General features: G+C 36.6%; 1 protein-coding gene across 2 annotated transcripts in view; it reads left to right on the top strand.

Moving 5' to 3' along the window:
* LOC5579146 (transcriptional coactivator yorkie) overlaps positions 1–18,985 on the top strand; it is a 171,081-nt gene that overhangs the window by 143,542 nt on the left and 8,554 nt on the right. Inside the window, exon 3 of one of the 2 annotated variants that reach the window (XM_001664191.2) lies at positions 18,744–18,947. The exons of the other annotated variant lie outside the window; for it this stretch is intronic. Within the exon in view, the coding sequence (XP_001664241.2) occupies positions 18,744–18,947 (204 nt within the window). The remainder of the gene's footprint in view (positions 1–18,743; positions 18,948–18,985) is intronic. 2 annotated transcript variants of the gene reach the window in all.

Raw genomic sequence — 18,985 nt, 5'->3', positions numbered from 1 at the left:
CTATGAATAGCCTTATCCCCAATTTCATTACACTGTTGCATGACCTCGCGTAATCGCAGAGGTGTATACGGTCTACAGTGGCCAGATAATTGCAACATCAATTTCTCTTTCTTCATCTCATTTATCTGTAACCTTTGACCTGTCGAAGCAGGCGCTATTGTTGTCTAAAATAGAAATTGACCAGCACTTATCCATCGAGGATACCTGTTAGTGCCTTGAGTAAGTACGGCTCATCTGGAAATGCAGGAGTAGTAACCAAGAGCTTGACATCACAAACTTGGTGCAAATCTTTCAATATATGGAAGATTTGATCGAATATCTCTAAAAATTCCGCCAAATGTTCCGACAGGGTGTCCACTCATTTACAGAAATGAAATTCCCTGATATTTTCAGGATTTTCCAAGTTAAAAAACCTAGGAATTCTCCAAAATACATAAATAATTGACGAATTGTACATTTTAGATGACAAAAAATAGATTTTCAAGGATTCGAATCCGAAACATTTAAACAAGAAAGACTAATGATAAAATTTAAAGTATTTTTCACTTCGATGAAAAAAATATGTTTGTTCTAAACAACTTGAGAAAAAATTTATGATTTTGATTTAATTCCCACGCAAATCAAGAATGCATATCACATGATCTGAAAGGGCCTTGAATCATTGAAGTCATATAAAAAATAATAATCGAATCGAATTTTAAAAATTGGCGTTTTTCTTAAAATGGGATGCAGATTTATGGATATCAGCGAAAAAAAAACAAACAAAAAGAAACCTAAAAAAACCACGACAGTTTACTTTTTCATTTAACCAGACATGTTATTGATAACATTTCTAAGACTTTTTTTGATTCCAACTGACATTACGACAAGTATAACTGCTGGTTTTTCTGTAGATTTCTTTTTTCTCCGAAGATCTCCTTAGGAGTGTGATTTGTGATTTTTCTTCCAAGAACTTCGTCAATATATCTTTATGAATTTAATCTGATTTTTTTCTAACGATCTTTTCCCTCTACTTGAGCTATGAGCAATGAGGATCTTTTTGGATAAGGTCCATCGGCTTATCAGATATCAAATATCTCTAGGTATATTAGATCAGTTAAGGATTCACGTATCTAAGGCTGATAGCAGGTTTCTTTTTACAGACTTGGTCTCTATTTTTATGCAAATCTCATAAAAGTCTCTATTTTTGATGAAAGGTCTCTAAGGTCTCAATTTTAACCAAAATGATCTCAAAATGATCTCTTTTCTTGCTATCTTGCTATTTTGCTTGCAGTGAATCCTGATGCAAAATTCTACAGAGTCTCGAGAAGCATTCAGAAACTGTTACGATTCTATTCAACTAATTCTTCAAGAATTTATTCACATATGTCTAGAGAAAAAGTTTCAAGAATTATCCTGGTGGCTTCTCCAGATATTTCATCTAGAATACTTTCAGGGAATAATACAGGTTTCTCTCCAGAAATTCTTTAAGAGATTCCTCTACCAATTCTACCAGCAAGTTTTCAAAGGATGCTTAAAGGAATGTTTCCAGAATGTGATTCAGAAAATCCTTGAGCACTTCAACTTTACTATCTCCAGAAATTTTCTCAGGGATTACTTTGGAAAAAAAAATCCAAAGACTATCCTAGTACTTCCTTGAGATATATTTTCACTAACTCTTCAACCGAATTCTCCACCCTCAATAGATCTTCCAAAGATTCGCACAGAATTTCTTCTAAGAAGACCTGCATGGATTTTTTTAAGTCCAGAGCTTTTTTTTTTCAATAAACCCGACAAGAAGTTCTACGTCATTTTTCCCATATTCACTCCAAAGTTCACATTGTTACAAAAATTCCTCGAGTAAATCTATTAGGAACGTTTCGAATACAACGATAGCATTTCATCCAATTATTTCTCAATGAATATGTAAAGAAAATCCATGGAATTTACAATAGTTAATTCAAGGTTACAAACCACTTACTGCTACTATTTTTCCAAGAAATCCTCCGATCATTCCTACATAATTTCAAATAGGTTTATTTTTTCGATGAATTCCTTCATAGGATTCAATATTCATTTGTTTTTCCCTTTTTTTCAATTATCTTAGCAAATAATAAAAAATCTTGTTAAGTTTTGTCAAGATTTCTTTTAGAAAACCTTTTTTTTTTTTTTTTTTTTTTTTTTTTTTTTAATTTCTTTATTAGGATCATTCCAAACATTACATTCATTATTTCTTATATTTAGGTGTTCTGTGTTATTAGACAACACTACCATCCTAATTTGGTAAAAAAAATCTAAGATTTTATTAACATTTTGTTAACAACATATTACATTTCATTTGCCGTAGCAGTTCAGATTTTTTACAGCTGAGTTGATTTCACCTGCTTATAAGAGAAAAAAAAAAGATTTTAATATACTTAACCTAACTTAACCTAAACATATAACGCATTAATCGTGGCAATAGAAGAATTTAACGATTTTTGCCTGAAATTATTGATTATTTTATTTGACATTTGTTCCAATGTTTCAACATTGGATATCCTATGTAACTCATTGGTACTATACCAGGGAGGAAGCCTCAGAATCATTTTCAAAATTTTATTTTGAATTCTCTGCAGAGCTTTCTTCCTGGTATTACAACAGCTAGTCCATATTGGTACAGCATACAACATGGCTGGCCTGAAAATTTGTTTGAATATCAAAAGCTTGTTCTTAAGACAAAGTTTTGATTTTCTATTAATAAGGGGATAGAGACATTTTACATATTTGTTACATTTGGCTTGAATGCCCTCAATGTGATTTTTGAAAGTTAAATTCTTATCTAGCATGAGTCCTAGATACCTAACTTCATCTGACCAATTTATTGGAACCCCTCTCATCGTGACAACATGTCTACTTGAAGGTTTCAAATAAAGAGCTTTTGGTTTATGTGGGAATATTATTAGTTGAGTTTTGGAAGCATTAGGAGAAATCTTCCATTTTTGCAAGTATGAAGAAAAAATATCCAAACTTTTTTGCAATCGACTACAGATGACACGCAGGCTTCGTCCTTTGGCGGAGAGGCCTGTGTCATCCGCAAACAAAGATTTTTGACATCCCTGAGGTAACTCAGGTAAGTCAGATGTGAAAATATTGTATAATATTGGTCCCAAAATGCTGCCTTGGGGAACACCAGCTCTTACAGGAAGTCTTTCAGATCTGGAGTTCTGATAATTAACCTGAAGTGTACGATTTGACAGATAACTTTGAATTATTCTAACAATGTATGTTGGAAAATTAAAATTTTTCAATTTTACAATCAAACCTTCATGCCAAACACTGTCGAATGCTTTTTCTATGTCTAGAAGAGCAAGACCAGTAGAGTAGCCTTCAGATTTGTTGGAACGGATCAAATTTGTTACACGTAAAAGTTGATGAGTGGTCGAATGTCCATGGCGGAATCCGAACTGTTCATTGGCAAAAATTGAATTTTCGTTGATGTGGGCCATCATTCTGTTCAAAATAACCTTTTCAAAAAGTTTACTGATGGAGGAAAGCAAACTGATTGGACGATAGCTAGAAGCTTCTGCAGGATTTTTGTCTGGTTTTAAAATTGGAACAACCTTAGCATTTTTCCATTTGTCAGGAAAATATGCTAATTGAAAACATTTGTTAAATATATCAACTAAAAATGATAAGCTACTTTCTGGAAGTTTCTTGATGAGGATGTAGAAAATTCCATCATCGCCAGGAGCTTTCATATTTTTGAATTTAATAATAGTTCTCACTTCTTCCAAATCAGTCTCCCAGGCATTTTCGAAAACGTTCTCTTGATTGAGAATATTTTCGAACTCCTGAGTAACTTCATTTTCAATTGGACTAGTAAGTCCTAAATTAAAATTGTGCGCACTTTCTAACTGCATAGCAAGTTTTTGAGCTTTTTCGCAATTAGTTAGTAATAATTTGTTTTCCTCTTTCAATGCCGGTATAGGCTTCTGAGGTTTTTCAAGATTTTAGATAATTTCCAAAAGGGCTTAGAGCCGGGGTCCAATTGAGAAATTTTATATTCAAAATTTTTGTTTCTTAAATCTGCAAAACGTTTCTTGATTTCTTTCTGCAAATCCTGCCATATAATTTTCATAGCAGGATCACGAGTGCGTTGAAATTGCCTTCTCCTCACGTTTTTAAGACGGATCAAGAGTTTAAGATCATCGTCTATAATCACGGATTCAAATTTTACTTCACATTTTGGAATTGCAATGTTCCTGGCTTCAACAATGGAATTTGTTAAAGTTTCAAGAGCATTGTCAATATCAATTTTAGTTTCTAAAGAAATGTTAACATCAAGATTAGAGTCAACATACGTTTCATATATATTCCAGTCGGCTCGTAAATAATTGAAAGTGGAGCTGATAGGATTGAGAATCGCTTCATGCGATATTTGAAATGTAACAGGGACATGATCAGAATCAAAATCAGCATGAGTAACTAATTGGCTACAAAGATGACTAGAGTCGGTTAAGACCAAGTCAATCGTAGATGGATTTCTAGAAGAGGAAAAACATGTAGGGCTATCAGGGTATTGAATTGAGAAATATCCTGAAGAGCACTCATCAAATAAAATTCTGCCGTTGGAATTACTTTGAGAATTATTCCATGACCGATGTTTGGCATTAAAGTCACCAATGACAAAAAATTTTGACATATTGCGAGTCAATTTTCGCAAGTCAGTTTGAAGCCAATTAACTTGCTGTCCAGAGCATTGAAAAGGCAAATAGGCAGCTATGAAAGTATATTTACCAAACTGTGTTTCAACAGAAACACCTAAAGTTTCAAAAACTTTAGTTTCAAATGACGAAAACAGTTGATGTTTTATACGCCTATGAATGATGATTGCAACTCCCCCACATGCCCCATCAAGTCGATCATTACGATAACAAAAAAGTTAGGATCTTTTTTAAATTTGGATCCAGGTTTTAAATAAGTTTCGGTAATAACTGCTATATGCACGTTATTAGCTGTAGGAAAATTAAACAGCTCGTCCTCTTTACCATTCAGAGAACGAGCATTCCAATTAAAAATATTTAAATTATTATTTGGATCCATTAGAAAAACGTAATCCAATAACAATTTTATTTGTAAATTTTACACCTACTTGGACTGCTTCAGTCATAGTGGTGGCTTTGAACATTGCATCAATCATTAGATTCAATTGTTCAGTTAGAAAATTAAAATCAGAGGCAGACATATCATCTGATGATTTCCCATTGGAATTTTCGGTAGACGAAGAAGCGGGGTAGGAGTTACCTGTGGCGGTAGGGTTTTTTCCATTTGATTTGAAACAAGTAGAATGGGTACTCATGGAACGAACAGGGGAAGAGTTCAAATTACCTGCTACGATATCGGCAAAGGATTTACCGTGGGTAGATACATTCGAAATTGAAATATTCGAACGGCTACCCGACGGATTAAAATTTGTTTGTGAATGAGCAAGATTATGATCTTCCTGGTGGGTATGATTCCTAACCAAGCGATCGTTAACTGAAAAATGAGCATTGTTCGATACTCTACCAGGCAAATTCCGGAAACGACCGTTATCGTAACGGATATTATCCTTCATCTGCTTGGCACGAGCCTCAACGACTCTCTTGCGTGAAATGCATTCCCAAAAGTTAGCTTTGTGAGGGCCCTTGCAATTGGCGTATTGAAATTTTCTGGTATCTTCTTTCACACACAGTTAGAAAAAATCACCGACGTCGGTAGTTCGTTTACCGAAATCTCAACAGCTGAACGGTCGGTAATCCTGTCGGTAAACGAAAAATTTACCGAAAGGACTGTAATTTGTACCCGGCAGATGAGCTGTCAAAACTACCGGTAGATCGGTAGTGATTACCGAAGTTCCGCAGCTACTCTGTAATGGTATTTACCGAATCTTCAGTTGTTTTGGATGGAGGAAGCGAAATTGCAAATATTTTTGCTATGTAAAAAGTCAATGCGTACTCGTATTTTTGAAACAAACATTTATTTATATGACATAAGTAGTCTCCTCAGGTTGAAGAACCTAACCAGCCAGGTGGTTAGTTCGCTCACCAACTTAAAGTTAGAGGTGCAGTGTCATGTTTAAAATCACCAATATGTCAGTAAAACGATAAGAACTTTCGCTTCAAGCCGTTGCCTTTTTTCCAAATCGTCACAAATGTGTTCCATAATTACTCCAAAATTCGACATGTTCTGCACCATCATTGAATGCTGCTGACTCCAGGCGCATGATTGGAGGGTCTAGTTTCGTCGTTTTTTGCTCCTTTGCCTCCTAAAATATATAGTAAATATATTCACTATAAATCTTGCTCAGATGTTAGTCAAAAAAGAAATTACAAACCTGTAATGTTACCTCACAATCACTTCTTTCAAGCAAAGGTATGAGAACTTTTCGCAAAAACTAACGTGATGGAACTGGTTTACGTATTAATTCGCGGTTTATTTACAAGAGTCGATTGAAAATGCCATTATGGCGGATTTGACGTTTCTTGTACCAAGTTACCGACTACGGTATTCATTACCGACAGTTCAGCTAAATATTTCACCGAAGTCAGCATTTGTGCTTGTTTAACGATTAATCGGTAAATATCTTCACCGATATCGTTAATTTTAAATCAACTCACCGAAATTCAGTGATTTTCATCACAGATTTCAGTAATCGAGCCGGAATTCACCGAAACGTCTGTAACTTTTTTGATCACCGATCATTTTCGGTAATTTCAATTACCGAACTGATAGAGTCTGTTTAAGTGTGCAGGACAGTCGTCCTTAGCGTGAGAAGAACCTCCGCAAATCATGCATTTAGCATCCATGCGACAATTTTTTGTACCATGACCCCACTTTTGGCACCGACGGCACTGAGTGGGGTTCTGGTAATTTCCTCCAGGTTTCTGGAAATGTTCCCACGTCACACGGACATCGAACATAAGTTTAGCTTTTTCTAAAGCTTTAATATTATTTAGTTCTTTTTTGTTAAAGTGAACTAAATAATATTCTTGAGAAAGCCCTTTCCGAACAATGCCAGATTGGGTTCTCTTTTTCATAATGATTACTTGGACTGGGGAAAATCCAAGTAAATCATTTATTCCATTTTTGATCTCTTCAGGTGACTTATAGTCACTTGAGAGACCTTTCAAGACGACTTTGAACAAACGTTCAGTTTTGTCGTCATAAGTAAAAAATTTGTGCTTCTTCTCTTCAAGATATCTGAGAAGAAGTTCGCGATCTTTAAGAGTTTCCGGCAAAACGCGACAGTCTCCTTTCTTTGCGATTTGGAAGGAAACCTTGATTCCCCTAATGGAGTTCAAGATCTCCTGCCTAAATCCCCCAAATTCGGAACAACTGACCACGATAGGCGGCACTCTTTGCTTCCTCACTTGAATCAAAGAGCCTGGGCTAGAGGCTGCTTCGATTTGGTGTTCGGAAAATTTGTCTAGAGCATCGAACTGATTGCTCATTTCAATACAATTATTCATTTCACCCTTGGAAGAAACTTCGCATTCCGGGGAAGCGTCCTTTCTTCCATTCTTGCCACGTGTAGTGACAGTTTTAAAACCCACTTTTTTGGAAGGAAGTAGTGAATTCAGAGATTCACCCTTCCTTTTGTTAGTTGTTGATACCATGTTTAGTTAATAAACGAGAAAGACGTGACCTTCGAGAGGTTTTTTCCCTAGACGGTGTCCAAGAAGGATTACCACCGCTAGCTTTCGCCAACGGGTCCAACGAAAAATCGAAGGCACGGGTCCAAACAAGGATCGTAAAGGGATCAATAGTAGAAAAAATAGTACTGAAAAGTACTGTTTAAGTAGCACTGAAAAGTACCGTTTTTAATTTTAGCACTGAAAAGTACTGTTTGTGTAGCACTGAAAAGTACTGTTTTATTGCTTTAGGTAGTTTTTAAGAAAACTTCCAAGAGCAGAGAGAATTCGTGTACGCACAGCACGAAGGTACGATGCGCACTGTTTTAGAAATCCTTATTTATCATGAATGATTCGAGAACTTACACAAGTTTTATCACAGGCTACTCTAAGGTTTTCTTTAGAAATTTACAAGAAAAACGCCTTGAAGAATGCTTGGACAAATCTTTGAAGACTTCCTGAAAAATTTCTTAGTGCTACTGGAGGAATTTTCAAAGAAATATTAGGACCAATCTTTGGAGTAATTGAAGGTATCCTTAGAGAAATTCCTAGTCAAAATCGAAATTCTGAAGGACAATTCTGTAGGAAATCCTTATAAATCCCTGAAGACATCTCTCGAGAAGTTTCTGGTTGAATATTCCAACATGTTTAAAGCTGGAGCCTTGGAATGAAAAAATATCTGAAATTATACATGAAGTAATTCGTAATGGAATCTCTGAGATAATTTCTGTGTTTATTTTTGGAAAAATCCAGGTTGTATTTTGAGATATCTAAAACAAAATTCTTGGAGGAATTCCTGAGTACAATACGACCCTTGAAGTAATTTATGAGAACTATGAATTATTTGAACTCCTGAAGAAACATGCAAATCTCTTAAAATAGGAAAAGTGTACCACAGTGTGGCCATAGTGGTTTCACATTTGGCCATAAGTGAAATTTGGAAAACTTTTTCCAAATGTTGCTCTTTTTGAATGTTTTAACATCAAGATCTGTCTTAAATCTAACTACTACAACGCACAAAATTTATAAAGAAATCAAACTCTTTTCTCCTGGTTCTCTCTAGGTTTCGTTCCGTTTTTTGATTGCTTTTTAGTCTCTCTTTTCAAGCAAGAAGTTTCTGAATTTCTTATTTCCAAGACACTCAGTCCCTACTAGTCCTGCTTCATGAACAATTTTAAAAATTATTACAAAATATTTTTTATAGGCTGGGTTCTGAATTTTCGTCTCAATGATGCGAAATTTACGATTTTTCGCACGTTAGGAGAATGCTTTTTCGCTTGTTTACGTGAACATTTTTTTTTTCGCTCACACTTATTTACCCTAGAACTGCGATGGAGGATAACCGAAAATCATTCCACTCTTGAATAATATCTTTTTCACTCCATCATATTTTCACTCACCAACTTCCCCGAGAATTATCACTGTGGATAGACAAAAAGTGGTGCCGGCGACGGGATTCGAGCCTACAACATTGCTAAAAACAACCGCGATGCGTGCACGCTATCCTTGCTACCACATCAACTTGGCAAAAGCTGTAGTTAATTTGCTGCATAAAAGCAACTTCAAGCGTGTTAAGGGCGTAAGTCGCATGATCGATTTCTCTTCATTGATCCTCTCTTCTGTGAATAAAGGTGACAAGATGCAAGTTTGTTAGCATTTTCTCACTTCAGACCGCTGGGCAGCGATGCAATCTTGCGTCCTAAGGTGAAAAAATGGTAACATATTTGCATCTTGTCACCTTTATTCACATAAGAGAGGATCGATGAAGAGAAATCGATCATGCGACTTACGCTCTATTCCAACACACGCTTGACTTAGGCTCGTGGCTATAGACACAGGGAAAGTGGGTAGGAGAAAGAGAAAACAAACTTCTCACAGCTGTGAAAGTGTGCGATTATCGATTTTCGCTTTGTTTTGTTTACGGATAATTTCGCAAGGTAGCTTTTCGATTAAAATAGTTTTGAGAGAGAAATCCATTATCGTGAGAGTGAGTGAGAATTCGGAACCTTGAATATAGGAAAAAAACGATTCCGGAAAAATAACCTGGAATTTAAGCAACTATCAATTTAAAATTTATTAACGATCATGATTCATTTGGAGCTCTTGAACGTTTTCAAATGAAATGCAAACAATTCATCATTTATATGAATTAGAAACCGAATCCTATTCTTGGCACTTTTGATTCACTTCGACAGAGAGGTTTTTTGAAAAACACTGAGCCCATTTTTGGCCACCATATGCGTCGAGTTGAAGTGCTTCTTATTGCAAAGTTTCAGACAATTCGGCCGAGAGAAACCCATCCTGCCAAAGTGAATCATGGCTCAAGTAGCTCTGCACCCTACCACATTTAAATGTTATATAGGTCGAATTGGATTTACCGGGAGCTTGACAATCAGTGTTCTGAACACGATGATGGACAGAGCAAACGAAATAAAAGGCGAAATAAATACTGATGGATTAATTACAATTCATTTGAATAGAACGTAAACTTTGATATTGTTAGCACATTGCTTTAAAATGTCAAGAAGAGTGAATACACTTTAGAATACTTTAAAAATTGTCATTAGTTTGTTTTGGTAATATAAAATTAAAATATTTCTCGAACCTGGAATTATTTTATAAAACCTGGAAATATCAGGGAATTTAATTTCGGTAAACGAGTAAACACCCCGCTAACTGATTTCATAGAAGCAAACGAAACAGCTATTACATTTTCAAATCGACGTAAATAATTTTCATATGGAGAAAAATAATAAGAAAGGTAAAAACCTTATTTCCATATCTATTTTGAAATAAATCTACATTTTGACATTTTCTTTTCATGTGTATCCTCAAAACCATTGTATGTGTGTAAGAAGTACACGTCCAAAAAATCGGATTTTCTATCATGTACCCACACAAACTCAATGACAAAATTATACACCTTTTTTCAACTACTTACGACGTTTTTGTACCAGTGTAAAGTAGTGTTTTGTTTCAATTCGTGGTAAGTCATTTTGTCTCTCCATATAACAGAGCAGTGAAAGTAGTGGTATGGTTCTGGAAGTTGAAAATTTCACTCGTTTCGTAATTACGAAAATTAAACGTTATAAAAATGAAAATCAGGTTTGTTAAGAGTGCAAAATATGTAGGAACGATTAACTTAATTTGTTTACTACTCTGTCTTACGGCTGTTTCAATAATATTTCGAGATTTGATTTTCTGTTTCGTCAAATTGAAAAGCGACGAACTTGTCGGAGCACCAACGTCATTCATCAGATCAGCAGTGGAGATGAAAAAAAAGATCAACCTGTTATCACTCAACGAATACGACAAGAACAATCCAAAAGAATCCGTATCAAGTGAATTTGGGATCTCGATAGCTTTAAGGTAATCAAATAACATTCAGTCTAATCAGAACCACATTTGGAACATATGTGAAAAACGTAAGCACCAATATTGCTGAACTTTTTAACGTCTTCAATCAATTAACCAGGTCCGTCACACTCGGGCTCAGAGTGGGTACCACTTCTAGTATTGCATTTGGTCCCTCGGTAGTACAAAAGGTACCTAAGTTTGACAGATCGCAGTACACTTTTCACGGCATTCTAGATTACCTTATGAGCCATAAAATTTTAGGCAACTGCAAGGGACATGGAGGTCTTTAATTTGTCTTTGAATTAACAATCGATCAAATTTTCAGCGTGATCGTTTGTTTGGTCCTCAAAATACGTATTTCCGAAAATTCCCACATGCAAGTTTCACCCAAAATTAAAGATCTGACTCTCCTGAAGTAATAAGTAAAGTTCGCACAATTTGTGAAACATTCATATTTCTTACAGATGTATATGCAGAGCTTTACGTGAACAAGTTTATCGCGTAGCTTTTCAAAAGGACCTATCAAACATTGAAAGGTTCTTTGTGTTTTATTTTTCTTTGATCAATAACTAAGCTACAATAATCTCTTCTGCTAGCCAAGGATATCTTTTGATCTATAGTGAAAAACTTCCCAAAAACTTAAGTATTTCACTGTTATAGTCGAAAGAGGAGATAATCTCTCATCATTATATAGTTCAGCGAGATTTAACAATGTAGGTAATAGCATCGAATGTATTAATTTAGAATTTGAACCCATTTTTTGCTGCTCCATTACGATGGAAAAACAAAACCTTTGCTGACGTCGTACAGAGTGATATAAATATCTATTCCGTTACACACTCACACAACCGTTCGCTCACACACCTACTTCTAGAGCACCAGCAACAAACGCTGACCCAACTCAATCAAAACAAATAACACACCACACCCTTCTTTGGTGCGGGGATGAAGAACCTCTATGGGCTGGGATCGTTTTCGCTTCCCAAGAAGGAAAACATACGATTTCGCTTCGACCGAGTCGAAAGCGAGAAGATCATCGACTTGTGCGGCAATCGTTTCAGTCTCAGAGGGCGCTAATGAAGCCAGCTAAGTAAACAGAACTGAAGAAAATGTTCGACGGCCGACTGGGTGATGAGTGGGCTAACACGATCGATTGATCGCACAGGTTCATGCACTCAGGAAACTTAGCATACGAATATCGAAAGGCAAGCTATATGAAATAACACGAATTGAGAAGATGAAGCTTCCATAAGGCATCATTGTCAAGAGTAATAATATTAAGCAAATTTCGTTAGGAATAATACTACATTCGGTTTTCATTAACTTATAAGTTTATAATTTTCTGTAGTCTTGATCATGAATTTATGATATAATGATTTCCTTGAAATTAAAATTGACCCGTTTTCTCATATTCCGTAATTAATATCATGGAACCCTATTTCTAAAGCAAATTTTTATAAAGTTGTTTATGAATTTCTGAAGCTTAGCTTAGCTTAGCTTAGACTGACTACACATATCAATGGTTGCTATTCCGTGATTGACCGAAGTCAGTGAAAATGCACAAAGAATCAACTAGAAGTTTGGCTGGGATTGGCCATAATCTTCTTCAATGTGCATAATTCAGTGCCTCTATTTATACAGGGTCAATAACGGCGCCGGCCACGTCCTTGCAGTCAGGTGGGATTGGGGGAAGGAATGTTAGTGAGTAACCTTTGCTATTTGGAGACCGTGTTTGCCTCTGCATCTCCACAAAGGTTACTGGGAGGGATATTTGTTAATGGGAAGGATCGTTGGGTCACAGGATTCCCTTTGATAAGCGATTAGACCATGATAAATAATGATTTGTGAGATATATACATGCTTATTTGTAAATATAATATTTTCATTTGATATGAACAATTTCTATGTAGTGGAAAATTATGCCGACACTTGAGATGACGAACCATTCAAAGTTTGTTGAACAAATACCTAAATGTAACATTCTTACAGCTGTCAGGACGAAAGCATGTGTTATTATATTTTACTCATTTGAAAAGAAACAAAAGACTCAATTGGTTGGGACATCATAGAACACTCTTATTCTTATGCCGACACTTACAGTGGCGAACCATCCAAAGTTTGTTGAATAAAGTGAACTTTTCGCAAGTCTACACTTGTAGTGTCGAACCATTCAAATTTTTTTTTTAATTACAAAAATAAAGGTAAAAAGGGGTGTTCTGAAAATAAAAAAAAGTGAAATATAAATAATTCATGAATCAGAGTTTGTGTCGACACTCACAGTGACGAACAATTCATAGTTTGTTGAAAATTCATATTTACGTTCCACAATTGTAACGATTAAATGTGTAGTCATACATATTTTATAGATTAGAAATAGTAGCATGAAACGAGCTCACCAATTGATCCTTTATCCTTCACTGTGCAGCCACAATCCACTCTCAGCCTCACTTGTTTGCTCGGCTATATAAAAGCACTCAGAAAAATAAGGCGCGCGACCCGAAAAGGAAAAAAAACGTGGCTTTCTTGACGCACTGCCCAGCAGCAAGCGTCAAGGTCAAAGGATCAAAAAGAACTACTAAAGTTGTTTATGAATTTCTGAAGTTTATTTACTCAGGTGTAGCAAAAGTTGATGATCGTGTTTGTTAGGATAATTTATTCTACAACTTATGAGAATAATGCAAAATCACGATAATCTAGTCGAAACAAAACGGGGGTTCGAAGCTCTAATCGAAATAGGTTATTTCCTTGTTCGGCTGCGTGCGATCACCTTCGCACACGCAGAACCAAATTTGAGCACACATTGCGCGCAGTCAGTGATCGCGTAAAGTAGCGATCGGTGACAGCGATTTTTTTTTTATGGTCAGTGACGTTCGTTCGATGTCGATGACAGGTTGATCAATGATTTCGATGCGAGAGTGAGAGGGCGCGTGATGACGTGTGACACCGTGAAGTTCTTATTTTTCTCATAAGATAATATTCGGTATGATAGAGAAAGGGATAGATTCGAATCAATTCCACTACATTGGGACGCCTTGGTATGCGTTCATAGGACAAGAGAGAGAGCGAACGAGAGCAAATAAGACGAGAAATTTGTTCACATGATGTTCGATGTCCGGTCCGGGTCGATCGGTGGAGCGAGATGGGGGGAGAGGGGTGTTAACAGTATTATAGACTAATGGCTAAGCCATCGCACACCACCACGGCGAAATTATGAATGAAATGGTTCAATTACAACTTCATTGATGATTTCTTTTGTTAATCGAGGGAAGCCGAACGGGTTATATGGTGGCATATTACTATTTATGGAAGCCAGGCCAGGCAGGCAGGGGCCCACATGCAAGTTGCGTCGCGTGCTCTCTTTTTTTTCGGCACGGGTCGATGAAAGCGGCTTAAATGTTTGTCAGTGTGGGGTAGGAGCAATTTGTACTTGGATTTATACTGGTATTCATTTGCGAGCAATTAATCCATATTGAACTGTACGAGGAAAAGTTCAGATTGTTGGAATAAATTATCGTTCGGTTGATACGCTTCTTGAGGGATACAAAATTTGGAAAAGTACTAACAGACACACATAGGTAAATAGTATGTAAAATGGAAAACATTGCCGAAAACAATGTTTACTCAAGTGCTTGTATACACGACAATCACGAGTGAAAATGCTTGTTCATTGTTCGTCTATCTTATGATATGCTAACTTTTATAAAACACACTAAAGCCTTCTTAGACCTTCATTATGTCCCTCAAATAGAAAGATATATTCTAAGCATGATTTCTATCGAATTTCTAACATTGAGCCGGTCTAGTATGACGTTGAGCCAGCGTCACGTCAATTCTGTTTAATTTTCAACCAGTCTAAAGAGGATAACCAACGTTATTTATCTCGTAACTTTTCAAATGGACCTATGTAACAATGAGAGGTTTTCTCCTTTCTCGCTCCTTTCGATCATAACAGTGCAATACTAAAGCTTTTGGGAAAGATTTCGCTGTAGATCGAGACAATGTCCTTGATATTGAGAGCAGGCATTGCAGACTTCGTTCTGAGAGAGATGAGAGATACTCTTATTTTCTCAGAATTCAATCCCTGTTGAAGAGAAAGTAAACAAATAGAGCCTGTCATTGTTAAATGGGTCGTTTTGAAAAGTTACGCGAGATTTCGCTATTGATTTGATCTATATTTTAAGCAAGTATTTTTTTAAATCAATGTACCATGGCTAAAAATCACTTTTCTTGTTCATCGTTCTATTAAGGTGGAAAATCTTGGAGTCCAAAGATGGTCGTCACAATGGCCCTACTCACGATTTCATAGCCAATGAACTGGGAAAATAGTAAACATACATGTCCTATCTAAAATTTTCTGCTACTGCGCATTTACCTGTAGTTTGATCTTCCTATGCTTAGCGCGATGATAAAACCCATTGTTTCGCTTATTTAAGATAAGTGTTTCACTTTACTGGCATGATAAACAATACCCGAACGTGCTATAGCAATAGTGCCCCCAGTTTTGGAACTTGTTTATATGGGTTTTATCATGCACTGTTATCCCCCGATGTAATCAGAACAGTAGCAATAGACCATAAACAGACTCTCAAAATCTGCAGCGAATCATGCACGCTAAACTTCATCCGCTCAAAAATGAGTGCTGAGTACACAAAATCGGCCTCTCTTCATGCAGCACAGATTCTGTGCAAAGGGAGCTGTACACAGTTTTGTGCAAACGGTGGTAAACAAACCGAATGAGTGAAATGCGCACAGAGGAGGAACGCTTGGAATGCGGAATTCGCTTCCATTTTTGTTTTGCTTCTGTAAACATTAAAAAACATTCAAATTTTCAAGTTTTCAGAGATTTTTTCATTCGAATAGCCGAAGCGGAAGCAAATGGATACAACCACAAAGTACTGTTACTGTTGAAACACAGCATGGTAAATATACTCTCATAGCTGCCTATTTGCCTTTTCAAAGCTCTGGGCACCAAGTTAATTTGCTCCAAACTGACTTGCGAAAATTGACTCGCAATAATTCATTTTTTTTGTCATTGTTAACTTTAATGCCTAACATTGCACATGGAATAATTCGCAAAGTAATTCCAACGGGAGAATTTTATTTGATGAGTGCTCTTCAGGATATTTCTCAATTACATGAAACATATATCGATAGTAATCTTGATGTTAACATTTCTCTGCAAACAAAACTTGATATTGACAATGCTCTTGAAACTTTAACAAATTCCATTGTTGAAACAAGGGGCAATGCCTAAATGTGAGTTGAAATTCTAATCCGTGACTATAGACGGTTATCTTGAACTCTTGTTCCGACTTAAAACGTGAAGAGAATGCAATTGCAACGCACTCGCAATCATGCTAGGAAAATTATATGGCAGAATCAGCAAAAAAAAACGTTTACTCAATTAAGAAACAAAAAAATGAAAATTAAATTTCTCAATTGGACCTTGGCTCTGAGCCCTTATGGAAATTATCTAAAATTTTGAAACCATACCTCAAAAGCCAATTTTGGCATTAAGAGAGGAAAAAAAATATTACTAACTAATTGCGAAAAAAAAAACTCAAAAACTTGCTTTGCAGTTTGAAAGCGCGCACAATTTTAATTTAGAACTCACTGATCCAATTGAAAATCAAGTTACTCAGGATTTCGAAAGCATTTTCAATCAAGAGAACGTTTTTAAAAATTCCTGGGAGACTGATTTGGAAGAAGTGAAAACTGTTATTAACCTTTCGGTCGTCGCGCGAATTTTTGTAACGCGAGTAGTCGCGCGTTGTACTTTGTACAACACCCTTGGTTTTGCGAATATCCCAGGAGTCTGACCACTTAGAAAGATGACGTCTTCGGCAAAATTGTTCAGTAGCTCATGGGCTATTATTATTAAAGCCAAAAAATTCGGGATTTTGCCAGTAGGCGACGCTAGTGAGCATGAAACTTTTGTTTCTCAGATTCCATGATCCTGACCACTTAGAAAGATGATGTCTTCGGCAAAGTTGTTCGGTAACTCAAGGACTATCATTGTTTGAGCTAGTTGATTCAATTTTTTTCCACCAGGCGGCGCTAGTGAGCATAAAACATTTGTTTCACAAATATCTCAGAAGTCTGATCACTTAGAAAGATGGTGTCTTCGGCAGAGTTGTTCAGTAGCTCAAATTCTTTCTTTGTTTAATCCTTAAAGTTCGAGATTTTTCAAAATAATGATAGTCCCTGAGCTTCTGAGCAACTTTGCCGAAGGTGCCTGTCTAAAAAGTCGAGATCCTGCAGTATCCGCAAACAAAAATTTCATGCTCACTAGCGCCGCCTGGTGGCAAAATACCATATTTATTGGCTCAAATAATGATAGCCATTGAGCTACTGAACTACTTTGCCGAAGACACTATCTTTCTAAATGGTCAGGCTCCTGAGATATCTGCAAACAAAAGTTTCATGCTAACTAGTGCCGCATAGTGGCAAAATTTTGTATGAACTAGCTCGAAAAATGATGGTCCTTAACTTACTAAACAACTTTTCCGAAGACGACATCTTTCTAAATAGTCAGGATCCAGAAATATCTGCAAAACAATAGTAAAACTACCATGCCCACTAGTGCCACCTAGCGGTCAAATTCCGAATTAAATGAGGTACCATCGCTTCATTTCTAGAACAACTTTAATAAAGACCCTAAGTTTCTATATTATCTGGATTTTAAGATATGATGATTTCAAACTGTGGTTTCCTCGAACCGTACATAGTGCGTTCATTATTATGCGACTTCCATGTACATTTGTTGATTTTACCGTATTATAAAGGGCCAAACTTTAAATAAAAACGGTCGAGTATTGTTCTTAACAAGATTCTTGAGGAATACATTTTGGTTTGGTGTCGATAGATATCTTTGATGCAAAATGATAGCATATAAATCACAACTGTTGTACAAAGTAGAAAATAGCTTGTCATTCTTAATTTTAACATCATCCAGGAGGCATCCTGGAAAATGGAAAAATGCCAAGATTGTACCAATTTAAAAACCGGACAAAAATCCTGCAGAAGCTTTCAGCTATCGTCGAATCAGCTCCGTCAAATCGTATACTTTAGGTTAATTCACAGAACTCCATGTCTGAAAAACTTCCTGTAAGAGCTGGTGTTCCTCAACGCAGCATTTTGGGGCCAATATTATACAATATTTTCACATCTGATTTACCTCAGGGATATCAAAAACCTTTGTTTGCGGATGACACAGGCCTCTCCGCCAAAGTACTAAGCCTGCGTGTCATCTGTAGTAGATTGCAAAGAAGTTTAGATATTTTTTCTTCATACTTGCCAAAATGGAAGATTTCTCCTAATGCTTCAAAAACTCAACTAATAATATTCCCACATAAACCAAACGCCGTTTATTTGAAACCTTCAAATTGTCACGATGAGAGGGGTTCGAAAGAACTAATAATTTTCAGTCAATCCTTTTCGATCATTAATAAGAAGGATGACAGGGATGACGGATCGGGAGTTGGATTCATATGCCTGTCCTTATGGGCCATAAGTTACATCTCTCCTGACTGTAGATTTGATTAACCCACACGATTGTACCACGAATGATTGTTCAATGTTCCATCTCATCACCAGCACCACGTACGTCTTCTTCGGTTTCTTATCACTGACTGTTCCCGATCGCTCCCAGAAACCAATCCCAACAAGAATCCTCCCATCCCTGGCTTCCCCCACAAGCAAACTAACCCAGCCAACCAAGCAAGGAATCTTATTTTCTACTGTCTTTTTCAGTGGTATTTTCAGATTCGATCGAAATGTCGAACGATCTACCGGCGCCGGCGCCGGCCCCGTCCAACGTCTCGATGCTGAACAGCAACAGTAATGTCAATCTCGGTCCACTGCCGGAAGGTTGGGAGGAAGGCATTACGGCCAAAGGCGAACGGTACTACATCAACCACGCGACGCGGACGACCACCTGGAGGGATCCCCGATTGTGTAGGTGTTCCGAACAATTTTGTTTTCTGTTTTCTGTT

The sequence above is a fragment of the Aedes aegypti genome, chromosome 2 (assembly GCF_002204515.2).
Source record: "Aedes aegypti strain LVP_AGWG chromosome 2, AaegL5.0 Primary Assembly, whole genome shotgun sequence".
Lineage (NCBI taxonomy): Eukaryota > Metazoa > Arthropoda > Insecta > Diptera > Culicidae > Aedes > Aedes aegypti.
Note: the sequence above shows the minus strand (reverse complement) of the source record. Positions and strands in the feature narration are given on the sequence as shown.